Raw genomic sequence first — 17,237 nt, forward strand, 5'->3', positions numbered from 1 at the left:
TCTCCCATAAATAGTTTGCTGTAGTATGAAGACGTCCTCTAAGACATCCAATGCAATATTATTCCGTCACATTTGCATAAGCTTTTCTATTGTATGTTGAAAGGATTTTCTTTCATACTCTAACATTTCCGGTTTTCTTCCTCCCATATTTCAAATGACATTACAAATATTTGAATTCTCTACATGGGATATCTGTTTCATTTCCTTCATTCGCATTCTGCCCCCCCTTACTCTGATGTGGGTGATAAGGCCAATATAAGAAAGCGGACATGTACTTCTGTGACGGGTGACTTTAATATAGTCGGAAACTGGAGCATCACGGGACACCTGTACCAACACAGAGAGATATTCACACGGAGAATGAGTCCAGGACCTTCTTTATTATTAAATAACATGAAACAGTTTGGCTTTTAAAGTATTCTTACAAGTTCAATCTATATTGTGCAATTCAAAGTGTTTTCTATACAGTGTAGGTTTGCAGTGAACTTGTGAATTACTGTGCAATGCGTAATTGTACTTTTACGTGAACACGCGTGGGAAGTCTCTCACAAGTCATGCTTAACTCTTTTTACAAACGTATCGACAAGGAAAAACAGTCTGAAAATAGCAAAAGTGGCAGCTGTCAGAACAACATCATACATATTACAGTCAGTACTTGTCTTTAACTTAGATGTTATCGATGAACATCTGTACCACTTTATTGCACCGGCTCACAATGACAGTTAAAGTCCTACTGCAAAACGTATTAAAGTTTTTCAGGTTTTTCTTTCTCAGCCATTTGAATGTTAAGAGGTTCTTCAAATTGTGATTATGATAATACTTCAATAATGACCTGACATTGTTAAACACATTGTATAAGACTGAATAATACCAATGACTGAATAGTAGTTTTTAATAAAAGACAGATAAAATGCAGAAAAGAATAGACACAATGGGAGCGAGGAGACAGACTTTAAAGAGCTTTTGTAGGCAGCGTCAGGTCAAAACATAGCACAGGAGAAGGAGAAAAGTGGGAAAAGGGAACGGAACGAAAGACTTGATGATCATGTCAGAAAAAATGATGGAGCGGAGGAGATTGGAGAATAGCACAGCATGCACGTTAAGAACGCGAGGCAAAGATGAGATGGTGAAATCATTTGAGGATATAAGACAGCTGAAAACTATGAGTGAGTCCCAGAGAAGAGCATGAGACAAAGATGAGAGACAAATACCAGAAAGGGAGAAAGAGGACAGTTCTGTGTTTGATTTGAAAGAGCTACAGCAGTAATTCAAGTTGAGTACTGAGACAGACAGAAGTGGACCAAGAGAGAGAGAAAGAAACAGGACAAAGAAAACTTTCTCATTTCCAGAAGCTGATGAGCGGCTGGAGGAAGAGTCCCACCGTCCCCAAAACACAAACTGTCACAAAAACCCACAGGAAGATCCTGTCGATGACCATGGCCACATACTTCCAGTCGTCCTCCACCTGAGGAAAGAAAGGACATTTTTGTTTGCGTATAAGTTCATATCCAGTATTTAATATATCCATGGCTCACAAATTCATATGCAATAGCACATTCTTTCCCCAGCAACCTTTGTATAATGGCAATGGTGCAATGTGAAGTCACTGTGTAACACTACAGCAGAATGGCCGTAAGGGGTGTGTGTGTGTGTGCGTGTGTGTGTGTGTGCGTGGGTGTCTTTATGTGAGTTTCTGGGTAATAGAGGCTGAGAGATCCTGCACAGTTTGCCACCATGGCTACTGGTGGGGTGGTTTTGTATAGTGTGCGTGCGTGCTTGTTGATAGTACAGAGTAGCCCTTGATCAGTCAGGTGTGGACAATAGGATAATGGCTGCACTGACCATAATGCCATTGTTTGCTACCCTGCATGCATATCATATAAATATCCCAGCTGTGTTACGAAAAGATGGAGCTGAAGTAACAAACATATCAGGGCCATCCAGAGGGTGCAGGAGGCGAACACAAAGCCCTCCATCTGCAACAAACGAGCAGCTTTCCTCTCCCTTTATAGCTCAGAGTAAATGCCTTTAAACACCTTTTGGGCAGCATAGACGATTCACACTCCGCAAAGATAGCAGGCGTACGGCATTGCTTTGTTGGTGCGTGGTTACGTTTATTTATGTGCTGCGTACATTGTGGGGACTTAATCTGTAAACACCAATCTGGGGACGAAACTCTGGTCTCCACAAGGTAAAAAAGGTATTTTTTTTAGGATATTAAGACCAATTGTAAAACTCCACCTTTTTTTTCTGTTTTTATCATCTTTAAATCAATGTTGACTCAACTGACAGGATATATTACTACAGAATTAGTAGTAAGTATTGTTGTTTCATTATCAAGACAACACAAATGTTCTTCTGTACCTCTTTGGCTTTGTTGCGAGTCCTCATGTTCTCTGCGATGTACCTCACGCTCTCTATGGCTTGCTTGATCTCCGGCGACACCACGGAGAAGGCAACAACAGCGTTGACAGGCGAAGGGACATTCAGCGGCCGAGGCGCCTTGGGCAAATCTGACTCCTGAGGTCCCTGGGTCGGAGGTGCATGTTGGGAGGGAGGGGGTGGAGGAGGAGGAGGAGGAGGAGGGGGAGGGGGAGGTGGCACCATCGAGGGTGGGACAGGAGTCGGTACCTCTTTGCCTCTGTAGGGGCACCTCCGGTTCATGTTCCGGTTCCTCTCACTATACTCTACACAGTTCATGGAGCCCCCAGCCGAGGCAGCGGCACCTCCTCCACCTCCTCCTCCTCCTGCCGCCCCGGCCTCCAAAGGTGGACACGCTACACCCCCAGTTATACCCCCAATGCTTACACTTCCTGAGCCACTTCCTGTGCCACTTCCTCCTCCTATGCTGTTCTTTCTCTTCCTGTTTCCCGCACTCTTCCGTCCCCTTCCGGCCACTCCTGTAGCAACGCCAGGGGAGGAGCAGCCCTGGTCGATCGGCCGCCTCATCAGCATCACCCTGGGCAGCACCCCAAGGAACACAGACCTCACCCACTCCGGCATTGTGTGAGTCATAGGGGTGCGGTAGTGGACGTTCAGCACGAAGACAGTGATCACAATGCTGAGGGTGACGAAGATCATGGTGAAGAGGAGGTATTCGCCGATCAGGGGGATGACGAGCGACGTCGAAGGGATGGTCTCAGTTATGACCAGCAGGAACACGGTGAGGGAGAGGAGGACGGAGATACACAAGGTGACCTTCTCACCGCAATCCGACGGGAGGTAGAAGACCAGGACTGTGAGGAAGGAGATGAGGAGGCAAGGGATGATGAGGTTGATGGTGTAGAAAAGAGGCAGGCGGCGGATGTAGAAGGAGTAGGTGATGTCCGGGTAGATCTCTTCGCAGCAGTTGTACTTAATGTCATGCTTATATCCTGGTGCGTCAATGATCTCCCACTCTCCACTTTCCCAGAAGTCTTTCAGGTTGACCTGATGAAATCAAATGAGAAGTGAAAATTGTGATGAAAATATGTTTTCAGTTTTTGTGTGTGAAAATTACGAACAATTCTGTTTAAAAAGTGAAAAGCAGTGAATAGTTTAAATATTTAAAAGTGGGCACTAGTAAATTGTCATACTTCACTAAATGGTTTCTAGCATTAAAGTGAAGGGATTTAACAGATGTTGCTGTCTGAAGAGACGATGCAGGCACATAAAAGGGTATTTCTGCATCAGCGTTGAAATCTTCCTGCTCGAACACTTCCCATAGATATACAATATATATTGACATTTCACCATGTAGAATAAAAATGCATCACTTCTACAGGGCATGGCCTGTATCTCTGTCCCTTTTCCCCAGAGACCCCCCCTCTGACCTTTGAGCCAATCAGCACCAGGTCAATCTTGGCCTTGTCATACGTCCAGGAGCCAAACTTCATGGAGCAGTTCTGGTAGTCAAAGGGAAAGTAGGTGATATCCATCGGGCAGGAGGATTTGAAAATAGCCGGAGGAATCCAGGTGATGGTGCCATCGAACCTCAGCAGAGCCTTGGTCTTGTCCTCCACAAGGAAGTCACCTACAGCACTTTGAGACACGTGCACTTTTTGTCAGTGAAAAGCCATTTAAGACAAAACATGGAGAGCATATAGGAATGGCGTTGTAACTGAAATGCATGGAGGGCTAACTCTACATATATTTCAACATATTAGGCAAACTGAACATGTGGCTCTTTTTTAAACACAAAAACATACTTGTTGTACAAAACAATGTCCGGCCTCCAAATTTTGTTGGAAGGGACCCGTATGAACTCAATCCCATCATACTCAACAGGGGCCCATTTCAGTTTGTAGTCGTTCCAGACCTGAAAGACGGACAAAACTGAACTTGATATACGTAATGTGTCTTCAGTAATAGGGTTACATGAAAGATAAAACTCACTCACATGCCTCAGCCACAGATTGGTTTCCATAATCTGATTCACCTCATCCTGTTGGGACAAAAAGGGGCAAAGGAGTCGTGAGAGAAAAGGACGCTTTTACAAAACATGCAATTTGTTTGTGTAGAGATGTTTGTGCTTTTACCACTTTGACCAGTTGAGACATGGAGACCTCAAACTCCACTGTGACTGGATCTGACACATTCTCTACTGGTCGGATGAACTGGTTGTACCTCCTGAACAACCTCCGAAATAATCTGTCCTCTCCCTTAGAAGAAAAACAGCCTGGTAAAAGGCAGAAGAAAAAACAGTTAAATGACGGGTTTGTTTGTTTGTTTTTGTCTAGATTTAAATTTAATTCTCCTGTAGATTTTGTTTATTTTGTTAAATTTGTAGATTTTCCAGATCTTCTAGATCCTCTGGATTTCCCAGACCTTCCATGTATCTTCACTCTCAATGGAGGGAAGGAGAAAGAGACTTGGAGAGAGCAGAGTGTGTTTGGAGAAGTGTTTCTATTCCATTCATCCCATCTTTTCTATTTCCTGATCCTCTGCCTTGGCTTTCATTCCCTGAACAGCGTCCTCTGTAACCAATTTCTTCACGGCAACAGAGAAGTTCTTGTATGGCCTTGGATTTAAAACTAGCTTTTTGTTAAATTTACCAAGCATTTACCAAGCTGCGTGAACAATTTCATATCACGGAAAATGTGTGCTTCTCCAAAAGGGCAGATGGGTCACAACCCATATATACACAAATAGCCACATACACTGAAACGATTTGCTTCCTTGGCAACAACTAAATAAAACATGTCCCTTTAATGGGACGCATGTGTTTGTGCAAGTCAGTTATCTCTCAACAAACCAGACGGTAGAAAACAGGGTTCAAACAAATCATCTTGAAAGATGTCATATCTTAATCATTTGTACATCATATCTTGTGAAATTGTAAAACGTTTCGGACTTCATTGATTTGTTCTTTAAATTTGCTTTAGATGAAAACTGACCAGCAAGAATCTGGTGCAAAACAAACGTATGAAAACAATCATTATTTATTGCAAACTAGGAAGCCAGTTGACCTAAAGGGCTTTAGTATGAGCAATGGGCCTGTCTTCCATTACAATAAGACACTATGCACGTTCACATACCTTGAATAAAAGTCATTTCAGTAGGGGGAAACTTTCATTAAACATCTTTTTTGATCCTTTATGTTGGAACAAATATTTAATATGTGGTTTCGTACAATAAAGTCATAAAGCAGTTTGTCCATGTATTGCCATTGGGAGTACATATAGATGAATATCTTGCAGACATTTCATATTGCAGTCTGTCTGGTTTCTTGTTTTGGGAGACTTGTTTAATAGCTCACGTTGAAAAAATCAGACTGGCCAGGGCCTGGGAAATAAAAATGTAATTGAGGTTCACTCCTGTTATTTGAGTGAAGTGAACACACTTCCTGAGCTTTTAACAACTATTTTAATTTAACCTCACAGGGGACACAGCTCAGGGGTAGACTCGGTTCACTGAGTGAAAAGATTAAAAAAAATACTTACATAATCAAAACATCTGGTGCACATAAAAAATGACCAAACAACAAACTCAGTAGTGACTTCGGACACACAAATGTGCAATGAACCAGTGTATCTCCATATATTACACATGCAGCCATAATATGTACCCCTTCCTGCCTTTCAGCATACGCTAATCATCGAGTTACTCAGCTGTATCCCATCCTGTTTATTCCCATAAACATTTTCTACTGCATAGCTTTCATCAAATCATCAGGACCGCCACTCCGATGAAGGACCCACGTAGCCAGAACGGATGCTGCGTCATTTTCACGACAGCATTGTCCCAAGTTCACTAACTAAAAATAGGGCCGAACCTGTCAGGTCTAGTTATCTGTGTCCAAGTTTTTTGCTTCACCGCTTTAAAACTCTCAACAAGTCTTCTGAGGTCACTGGCATAAGTGAGTTGAGTCTTAAAGCTTAATGAGAGGCCTTCTCTCCTGAGACACGTGTGATTTCAGCTCATTCTACCTGCCTGGAAAACTGCCCGCTGCTCCCTGGTTTGCTGCACTCACAGGAAGTTGTTTAAGCCTGTAATTGGGCTGCGGGAGACCAGGACAATTATAATCAGTCAATTAACTGGACCTTTGTTCGCTGTGACAAAAAAAAATGAAGGCAATATTTTTCTCTCCTGGCAAATTCTCTCTTCTAATGCCCTTCTTTGCTCCGGCACGGAGGATCTCAGACTTAATTTAAAGGAAGTTAATTACAACCTCTGCCCTATCACCACACATAGTTATGCGCACACACACACCGCCCGCTGCACTCTGGTGCTTAATGTAAGGATTTCATTTGTGTGGCAAGAGAGAATTTATGAGTTTGCCCGTGAAAGAGAAAGTGAAGAGACAGAGAGCGAGTTAAAGTCAAAATCCGGAGTAGCCTACATGTAATTCCAACTGATCCAGCGGCGGATTATATTTCTAACATAATGGGCCGGTTTCGGAGACAGGGCTTAAATCAAGACTGAAGTAGGCCTAAATCAGACTAGTTAATCCTGGCTATTTAAGTGGCTTGCATGAACATGGCATAAATTTGGCTTAGTTAGTCTGAGACTATGGAGTCCTGGAGTAAGCTTAATGAGAACACCTGGTTCAAGCCTCATTAGACTAAGTGGAAGCACAGGCTGTTGGTCCAATTGTGCTCATGAAAACCTGAAATGGAGTATGAAACACCATTGTTGCAGTGAATTTTGAGACAACACAATGTCAGAGGCAAAGAGAATTCGCTCCAAAAATTATAGTGAGCATGAAAAAGCACTACTAAAACTAATTGTATCGAACCATCCAGTCATTGAAAGCAAAATCCATACTGCTGCTATTGAACATAAGAAAAGAAGTGCTTGGACTGCAATTGGCAAAGAATTCAATGCAAATGAAGATGTCACCACAAGAACAGTACAACAACTGCAGGTGAGTTAATCTTCATTATTAGGCACAAAAATATGTGTTTGTTTCCTGTTGCCTATACCCTGCTTATTTATGGCCTACCCAAATACAATACTCCTGCTGCTTGTAGCATTCACATTGAATGAATATCCTGTTTAAAAGGATAGTAACCTATTTTAAAGGGGCATATGCATGTTAAACATGGTGGTAGAGTAAGATATGTTGCACAAAGGAAAATCCATACCTATATGTGAGGGGGAAAGAAATATACAATCATTTCTCCACCATGACCTAAATTATCAGGAGACAAACTTATTTTTATTATGCCTTATCAGTACCAGTATTTCAGATTTCCCATATTACTATTTTTGTGACATCAAAAAAGAAAACTAATGAATGATATCTGCCTTCATAGGTTCTATGGAAGAACATTAAACTGGGATTAAAAAAAGAGAATGCAGCAAGCAGAAGAGAGCGATTTATTACAGGTGGTGGACCACCAATAAAGGACACATGTGATGAATTGGGTGACTTGCTGTCTGGTATAATAGAGCACCAGCAACCTCTGGATGGTATACCAGACAATGACCATTTGGACAGTGAACATGGAGAACTGAGCACAAATGGTAAATATACCTTAGGAAGTAAATTGGTTACAGGACCATATTAGTTGATTTGAGTTTGGAACAGTGGTCTTTTTTTCCAGAGGAAACCAATCAAGAGCCAGTTCACAACGAGCCTGAACCCTCCACATCTGCTATGGCACCCCTGGGAGATGAAGCTGCTACCATCCAACAGAGACCAAAAAAGATAACTATGCATGAAAAGTTAGCCAGAGAATTTCATGAGCGTAAAATTGAATATTTAAAAGAAGAACATGAAATGAAAATGAGAATTCTAGAGGTTGAACTGGATATGAAATTGGGAGAGAGGGCTATGCTCCAAAAAAGAATTCTGCATACTAGTAGCCATGGTGAATATGAGGAATTGTGAAAAATAAAAATAAATGTATTGTCATTTGGCGTGTGAGTGAGTATTAATCATCACAAACTACATTTTACCCGACTTGGTTCACTAGTTTAATTTTGCTACATTATTGTAATTTTGTACAGAAACAGTATGCAAGCACCACCATACCATAATGGATACATTCCATATTTAAATGCTGAAGTGCTGCACTGTGAAAGCAGCTCTGTGTGCAAGTCCTCGCTGGTCATTGGCTGCCTCTGCCACCATGGGCACATCTGCATCATCCTGATCTTCCATTGGCAGGTCAGGACAGCCATGCTGCTTCAGGTAGTTGTGCAGCACAGCTGTAGCAATGATCACTTTGCAGCATCTTCTTGGCTTGAAACGAATCGTATTTCGTAAGCACTGGAATCGAGTTTTCCATACTCCAAACATACGCTCGATCATCCCTCTAGTACGGATATGAGCTCTGTTGTACCTTTGCTGCTCAGCTGTTGTGGGATTTAGATGTGGTGTGAATAAATAGTTACTCTGACCATATCCACTATCACCAAGTAGTAGTCCACTATGTTGTCCACTCTCAAATTGTGCACACAATGAAGAGTTGAGAAAAATCCTTGAATCATGGGTTGCACCTTTCCAACGGGCAACAATGTTTGAAAACTCCAAATTAGGAGTGCATACACCCTGAACATTGATTGAAAAACAGTTCTTACGATTCCTGTATTCCTCTGCATCAGGAGTTGATGGACACTTGATGGGAACATGACATCCGTCTATACAGCCAATCACTCCTGGAAAGTGCCAATATTCATAGAATTGCACTTTATAGTTGGCTTGCCCAGCAGCATCAGGGAACTTGATGTAAAGACTCCTCAGTTCACAAATGGCACTGCAGACTTTGTGAACTATTCTACATACAGTTGGTTCACTGACACCACACAAATCACCAGTTTCACGATGAAAGATTCCACATGCCAAGAACCTCAAAGTGATCAGAACTTGCAGTTGATTGGACACAGGCCTTCCTCTTTGAGACAGAGAGGAAAGTCTAGGCTCAAGCAAAGTAATTATCTCCAATGCATTTTCCTTGTGCATACGAAAGCGGTCTCGAAAAGTTATTTCATCAAACTGATTCAATGGATCACTCCTATCCAGCAGTATTCGTCTGGCTGGCCTTTGTCGTGCATGTTGGTCCTCATTTAGATATTCCAAATAGTCCATGCTCCCAAACAATCCAAGCTCAGTTTCACAAACAGTAGCCTAGCCTACTAAGCGGGAGTTAAACCTGCCTCCTTGGCAGATTAGTTTAAGCTTCAATTCAGTCCAATTTAGTCCTGGAGTAGCTCTAATGCTCAATTTTGCAATCGGCTTTGTTTAATCCAGAACAGGCTTAATCCACGAGTATTTTAAGCTACGTCTGTGCAAGTGAATTTCAGTTAAGCCAGCTCAAACAGCATTTTAGTCTGGGACTAGGCTTGAGCCTTGTCTCCGAAACCGGCCCATTATGTTCTTAAAGCTTTGATACATCACGCTGCAATTACGTTAATTATAACTGAAAAGGAAAGCTCAGTCACATTAAGCAACTAGTCACGTTTGCCAACATGCACAGCCAACACAAAAAAATGAACCAACATTATTCTGACAGAGAAACACATATTTTTCTCTGAACCTGCCAGAGTAACAGTAAAACGCATGATTCACCCTGCACCATAAATACACCTATTCTGTTATATTCACACCAAAGGTGTATAATATTGGAGGAAATAAAAAGCAAACACTTTATCCAAGCATAATATTCAATAGCCCACCGTGAGCTTTAAGCCTCAAGCTCTGACCCCGCTGTCCTTGTTGGGGGAAAAAGGCAAACAACTTGCCTCACTGTCCTATAAGGAGTCTGCTACAAAAGTTATCCATAACGATTCAGGTCTGAAACTAAAATGAGACGCTAACAAACTGCAAAATGTACGGCGGCCACTGAGAGTCTGAAACGCAGCTACCTACCCCGCTAAAAGTTGCCAATCATTGTAAACAGAAAGGTCTTTGCCTCCACTGATGAAAATGATATAATGTCAGCTGGAAACTAGTGTTTCACTTTAACAGAAATACACTTTTTCCTTCCACTGGTTTTGTGACGCAGTAACAAAATCATGGGGTTTTATTCTGAGTCGAGCAGTCACGCATTTCACCCTTAAATAACCACATTGATTTAGAATTAGCAAACCAAACACTAAGTCCGTCCCCGTCTCTCGTGTCTGCAGGAGCCCGAGACTCTGGGGGCTCTTTGATCATGCATGTGCTTAACAGGATGAGCCTGGCAGCGAGTGCTGGACAATCTGAAGGAACTAATTACCCTGCAATATTACCCTGATGACAGTGGAAGTGTGTGTGTGTGTGTGTGTGTGTGTGTGTGTGTGTGCATTGAAGAGAGATACAATGATTTGCAGAGAACATATATGTGCACGCATTTTCATTTAAAAAAATAGGACGATTCTATGTAAATGTGAATATGTTACATTGGGAGAAAAGCATATTCAAGTACCCCGACGCTGTAATATTGTTTAGTTTGATTACCTTTCTATGTGTGTTTCACAGACAGCAAAGGCAGATAGACACAAAGGTATGTGACAGATTCAACAATGTGTTTCGATGTGACTGATTATCAGCCCCAGCAGGTGGGAATACAATGTGTTTAATTATAAAAATAGCTGCAGATTCTCAGGTTCCTTCTACAGCAACACATATTTAAAATGTTTTGCCCTCATTTTAAATCACTGTGAATAATGTCTTTGCTACGAGTCTCAACGCAATAAGTAACTCAGGTGTCATGAGATTAACCCCACCTAAGACTTTGCAAAATGAAAATATTCTGCTAAAGGTGTGAGAGACACTGCAAAGAACTATTTAATCGGCTCATTTCCTATCCGAGGAACCAGAGAGAACTGGAGAGTAGCTTTCCAACACATTCGTGGAAGATGAACAGCTGCCCGACGGGAATGAGTTGTAATAAGAATTAACCAGCTAATCTTCACACCGACCCTCACCTCCAGCCTCAACCGCTGAGTGGTGGGAGAGCAATGAGATAATGGACACAGTGAGCCAAATTACTTGTTAGCTGTAGCTATTCTTCAGGGCACAGTGAAGAGCGAAGGCAGCCGAAGGTTTTCAGTGTCAAGCACTTGCTCTGCCAAAAGAGTCAGTCAAGCTAAAGATGCAGCTTTCTGTGGAGAAGTATCAGGACATAATGGAGAGACACTTCCCACATTGATCTCAACATTTTTCAGGATCCCGAAATGTAAAGGCAATTTTTAAAGAAATGGTGCTAAGCAGTGGTATTTGCTATTTTCTATGAAAAAGGTGTGGGTCAGGTGTGTCAAGCAGGTTTTTCAAAGTGTTCAGTCGGGCCTTCAACACTCAGAAAGTGGACAGCATGCAAAGCAAGGCGTAGATGATGCTGCGTTTATTTCAAGTCTAAGAGGGCACCAATGGGATCCTGATCAAACTAAAACAAAAGACAACCGCAGACAAGCAAAATAAAGAAACTTTGAGCAAAAAAACAACATTGGATGGAACTCATAGCGAATGGATGAGGGCATTACACTGTTGTAATATGGACATGCAATAATAATTCTGCAGCATCCTTGGTTTGTGTGATAGCAGCTGAACAGAGACAAGCTTTTAAGGACAAACACCAAATCAAATCAATCATCAACTGCCATCAAACTTCCTCCTCGCTCCCTCCATCCTCGAGCTTGACTCAAGATGTCCCAGACGAATCATTGAGCAGGGCTGTCTGGAGGAGGAGGTCTGTGTTTGCGTGTGAATGTGTGTGTGTGTGTGTGGTGTTGGCTGGAGGGGAGTATGCTGGTTTAAGCCTATCCATGGGGGGGCCTGCCGGTTGCACCGGGTGTGCGGCTCAGTTGCAATAATCACACAGCAATCGCGTAAAGAGGATCCTCAAGCCGCTGCACGGTCCTTAAGTCACACACGCACAGAAGCACACACGTTACTGATTGCCTGTCAGACTTTAATGCAACCGCTTCTGGGAGAGAAAACGACAGTCATTCTTAAGTTCCAAGCCCAAAGGAGTATTTAAGTCTGGCCGGAGGAGCAAATATATGGAATGCCGTTTTAGTCAAAATTAAATAAATGAATAAATACGTAAATACATGAAATATGCATTTGAAATACAATATGAAATAAATAAATGAGGCAATAAATACATAAATATTAAATACATTTAATTATTTCATGGTACTTTTATTTCATGATGCCACTTTTTCATTTCCACAGTCTTTTATTTCATAATGCCACTTTTCATTTCCACAGTCTTTTATTTCATAATGCCACTTTTCATTTCCACAGTCTTTTATTTCATAATGCCACTTTTCATTTCCAGAGTCTTTTATTTCATAATGCCGTTTTACATTTCACGTTCTTATATGCAAATCAGGGGGCGTGGCTACATCTAACAACAGAGCCGTGTGCAAAAGAAGGCTGTCTAAGGGACCGTTGGGCTCCGGTGTAGCATGCTAGCATTAGCAGATCAAATCGATCAACATGGGTTTTCTGCAGATACGATTTTGACACATATTGAGGGTTTTTTGGAAATACTAGGGCGGATAAGTGCTCTTCAAGATGTATACATAGACGACGAAGTTTTAAATTGTTTAAGACTGATTGAGCACCGCGTGCGTGTGGAAGAGGTCCACGTTGAAGAAGTCAACATTAGCGCTGGTACTACAAGCACAGGTGCTGGACGCCCGCCTCTGGATATTCCTGGCGACAAGCTGGCTAACTTTGTGTTGTCCGGTCTATCAACCAGAGAAATCCAATATCCAGGATTATCCAGAGGCGGGCGTCCAGCACCTGTGCTTGTAGTACCAGCGCTAATCTCACGTCCCTTAGCCAGCCTTCTTTTGCACACGGCTCTGTTGTCTGTTCTGAATGTTAAATGTAGCCACGCCCCCTGATTTGCATATAAGAACGTGAAATGTAAAACGGCGTTATGAAATAAGTCTCTGGAAATGAAAAACGGCATTATGAAATTAAAGACTCTGGAAATGAAAAGTGGCATCATGAAATAAAAGTACCATGAAATAATTAAATGTATTTAATATTTATGTATTTATTGCCTCATTTATTTATTTCATGATGTATTTCAAATGCATATTTCATGTATTTACGTGTTTATTCATTTATTTAATTTTGACTAAAACGGCATTCCATACAAATATGCTTGATGATGCTGCAATGCAAGCAGAGAAGTGCATAGAGGCTTCAATGAAAATCATCAAAGAACAATTGATTGTTTGGCTACACAACATTGAAATCTCCATTGAAAAGGCGTATTTCTTTTCTAATTAATCGTTTTCAGCACGGCAGTTGGCGCTCGTTTAAAAGGGCTCATCCTCTTTACACTGTCACCGTGCAGCTGAAGCCTATTGAAAAGCACTGTAAAGTCAGACAAGGGGTTCAAGCCTGACACATAATGCGGATCATAATGCAGGCATGGCTGGACAATTCTCTCAGCTATTTCTGCTGGAGATGATGAACGCTGCAGGGAAATGCATCATGCACCCACCAATTTTAATTACTCAATCTCAGACCTTCGCAGAAACTGTCTTTGCCTTCAATGCGCTGATGAACACCGCAACCTATTACACAAGCTGTGCCTTTATTTTTACCTACCCAATCTATTTTACTAACAACAAATCCCCCACAAATAACTCCAGCCAGATCCGACACAAATTCCACAATCCCAGGGTTTGCAGGATCAGCTTTTCAACGTGGAGAAATCCCCCTATCCTTGATGGCAAGAGACAATTCCTTCTGTAGCCCACTTATCGGACCCCCCCACCGGGAGTGTGTGTGTGTCGATGTGTGTTTTCGGGCACTTATCTGCATACACAGCCCCTGTACAAAAGCTGCTCTACAACAAATGCGGGATTGCGGGGCGGATGGAGGAGAGATCGGGTGAAATAGGCTAGAGGATAGACAGGTGAAGGTTTTCTGGAGCTTTCCCTCCACATAGCAGAGTCAGCCACCTCTAACACGCAAGGACAAAGTGGATTTTCTCTAGCTTGAGAAAAGTCAGTTCTACTGTGGGGAGTATTGACCCTGTCATCCCTTCACAGCACCGATTTCTTGCTCCTTTTGAAATTCGCCCAGTTCAAGGGCGAAGCTACAAAGCTTCTTGGCTGCAGCAAATCTCTCCAGCTGAGGAGGACGACAGAGACAGTGAGAGAGTTAATCCCACGTGTCACACGGAGACACATCCCTTGCACTTGACTCTGAGCTCGCCTCGTGTTACAGGATGTGCGAAGCTAGTGTCGCTCACGTCAACACAAAGCCACTTAGTGCTGCTGCCGCATCTGGGACAAATTCACTGATGCGCACTGGGCTTTAAGGTCAAAAATAACCGTATCAACAATTACCACTCCCAAAATGTGTTCAACCCACAATCTGTAAGTCACATGAGTAATGTCTGGTTTGTAAAAAGAAAACAGAACAACACTATCGGTATAAGCAATACCCATACTAGCTGATTAAAGAAATGACGGTCAGATTTACCCTTCTTACAAATGAAAATACAGTAAATTTAGGTAAAAATGAATACACTAAATAAACACGCAAACAGGGTGTAATACAAGGGTTTTCAACCACGCTGCAAGCAGCACTATTGGGATTGAGTCAAAGCTAGCAGGTGTGATACCTAAAGCAAACATAATTAACCAGTTATTTAGCATCTGTAAAAACTATTAATCTAATGATAATAAAAAAAACTTTTCCAAACTGGTTTAGGAAAGAGTGAGCATGCATCTGCAATCCATAATTTTACCCTTGTGGAATTAATAGATTATTTAACTATCTTGACACTTTTAAGCATAGTGTTACTGTAAATTGATTTGATTACATTTTTATATTAACATTTAAAACAAACATCCAAAAATCCAAAATATGCTCAATTGGCATCTTTAATTAGATAATTTTCAGAAAAGAAACTAGTTTAAAGGGTCAATTAAGTTGCATTTGTTAGTAAAAGTAGTACTTCTACTGATTTCGGCCTTTGTGGGGCAGGATCAAAACTAAAATTTCAGCAACAGAAATCCTCAGCGAGAGACTGACTGGCAGGTGTCAAAGCCGAGGAACAACAGAGGAACCAAGATGCTGCAAAATAATTATCCACACGTTCTCCCAAGAAACCTGCCTCTGCGTACTTGGATGTAAATGACATGAATGATACATGTAAATGCACCATTAAAGCATTCATCGTTTCCTTCTTCTGTACGATGTCCCCTGAGAGCCACTCAAGAACCCAACAACATATTCTGCTGAGTGACAGCCTGAACAGGAGATGACATGTGTAGAGGGAATGTGGAAAGAATAGAAGAGAAATAAATGGATCACACAGAGAGCAAAACAAAACACAGACTACCTGACTGAGCGATGCAGCCTCGTGTAATGTCATTAAATCAAACCACAAAGGAAACGTGAGTATAGCACTTAAACTCTTCTGCAGCATCAGGATCCGTAAGTGCTAATGTCCATCGAATATTACTGAGAACCATCGGCATGCCTTTAATCAAGAATCTGAACCCCTGCAGTTCCACGGCATCTATCCTGAACCTAACCTTGACCTCTGCTCTCCACATCGGGAGGACACGGGCACAACATTGACGGTCATTAAGCTGCTGCAGGAACAGTATGACATCCCTGTGCCGCCTGTCTCGGGCACGGATGGCTGCTTCAGGGTGGCTCCGGGCGGCGAGGTATCATTTAAAATGAGACACGTCATGTCCAGAGATCATCAACTCCCACCGCAACTGAACCCTGCTGCCCCTCCCTCCAACATGACAGTGACTCTGCAAGTTTACACAGAGATTATTATTCACATGCACGTGCAGCTTGTTGAAGTGAGGAAATATAGTCAGGACATGGTGCCTTCATCCCTCTATTCGTTTCAGATGGAGCAGCGAGCAGGATGCGCATGATGGAGATGGGAGGGGGGGGGGGGGGGGGGGATTCCGAGTTGTGCGCTCCTCGGCGTCGAAAGACTGAACAATTCTGTTTTAACTGTTTTCACACAAATAGACAGTCGCGGTAATGAAACGTGTTTACATTTGAACTCCGTGTGATTCTGTCTTAAAACAGATGTGTTTTCCCGGATCTTCACCCAGAGGCGCACACGGGAGGTAGCCCCACCTAAAGGTGGTGGCCGGGTGACTCAAGAACACTTAAAAGTAATATCTCGAAGTAAGATAACGGACCTTGAATCATCATTAACGTATTCTTATCCTTACAGTAGCCAGTTAAATGCTACTTTTTGGGGCACAGCACCGACCCAGGGCGCGCCGCGTCTTACCTTGCGCTGCGAGGAGCACCAGCAGGAGGACGTTTGTTAGTTTCACGGAGAAATTCATCGAGACATTGGCCCCTGGCGATGCTTTCTGCGAATATAAAAGACGATGCCGATGACTGAAGTCGTGTCAGTAGCCCTCTGCAGACGTCTGTGGAGCCTTACAAGTCGAGCAACATTGTGCCTTTGCGCTCTGGACCGTGGAGAGGTTGGACTCGGTTGGCGGCGCGCTGTTCCGATTGTGAGCAACTTCTGCACGTTCCATCTTCCTCCTCCCTCTGCCCCCACGTCCCGCTCACACACACACACACACACACCCGAGGTCCAAACCCAGCGACCTGACTCACATTGACTCACAGGTGAGACGTCTGCGATACCGAAACGGGCTTTATGGCAAACGAGTTCCAAATGGAGTGATGATGCGTATTTATTGCATTTTTACCTTACTTTGAATAGGTACACGTATTTTGATTTGTCTGATGCACGTTTAGATATTTCTGAAAAACAATCAATCTTTATATGTACCAAGCACAGTTTAGATCATGAAGATTAAATCAAATATCTCGAATTATCCTCACACCTGCTCCA

General features: G+C 42.5%; 1 protein-coding gene and 1 long non-coding RNA gene across 2 annotated transcripts; one reads left to right on the forward strand and one right to left on the reverse strand.

Annotated features, from left to right (window-relative positions):
• Positions 1-367: 367 nt before the first annotated feature.
• LOC120816961 (neuronal acetylcholine receptor subunit alpha-3) lies at positions 368-16,938 on the reverse strand. Its single transcript, XM_040172658.2, has 7 exons — positions 16,656-16,938; positions 4,518-4,657; positions 4,379-4,423; positions 4,188-4,297; positions 3,813-4,020; positions 2,365-3,429; positions 368-1,465 (listed from the first exon to the last, which is right to left on the reverse strand). The coding sequence occupies exons 1-7, from the start codon at positions 16,711-16,713 to the stop codon at positions 1,340-1,342; spliced, it is 1,752 nt and encodes a 583-aa protein (XP_040028592.2). The 5' UTR covers positions 16,714-16,938; the 3' UTR covers positions 368-1,339.
• Positions 7,384-8,338, forward strand: LOC144406189 (uncharacterized). The gene is made up of 2 exons (XR_013467391.1): positions 7,384-7,947; positions 8,028-8,338. It is a non-coding gene; the product is annotated as an uncharacterized LOC144406189 (long non-coding RNA).
• Positions 16,939-17,237: the final 299 nt, after the last annotated feature.

Source organism: Gasterosteus aculeatus, chromosome 4, assembly GCF_964276395.1.
Source record: "Gasterosteus aculeatus chromosome 4, fGasAcu3.hap1.1, whole genome shotgun sequence".
NCBI classification, from domain to species: Eukaryota; Metazoa; Chordata; class Actinopteri; order Perciformes; family Gasterosteidae; genus Gasterosteus; species Gasterosteus aculeatus.

Bases quoted from the DNA above. Each gene is read 5' to 3' on its own strand.
- LOC120816961 (XM_040172658.2), bottom strand. From the start codon at position 16,713: ATGAATTTCTCCGTGAAACTAACAAACGTCCTCCTGCTGGTGCTCCTC. The intron at 4,298-4,378 runs GTGAGTGAGTTT...TCCGTCTTTCAG, and splicing joins CCAATCTGTGGCTGAGGCAT to GTCTGGAACGACTACAAACT. The intron at 3,430-3,812 runs GTCAGAGGGGGG...TGATTTCATCAG, and splicing joins TGGTGCTGATTGGCTCAAAG to GTCAACCTGAAAGACTTCTG.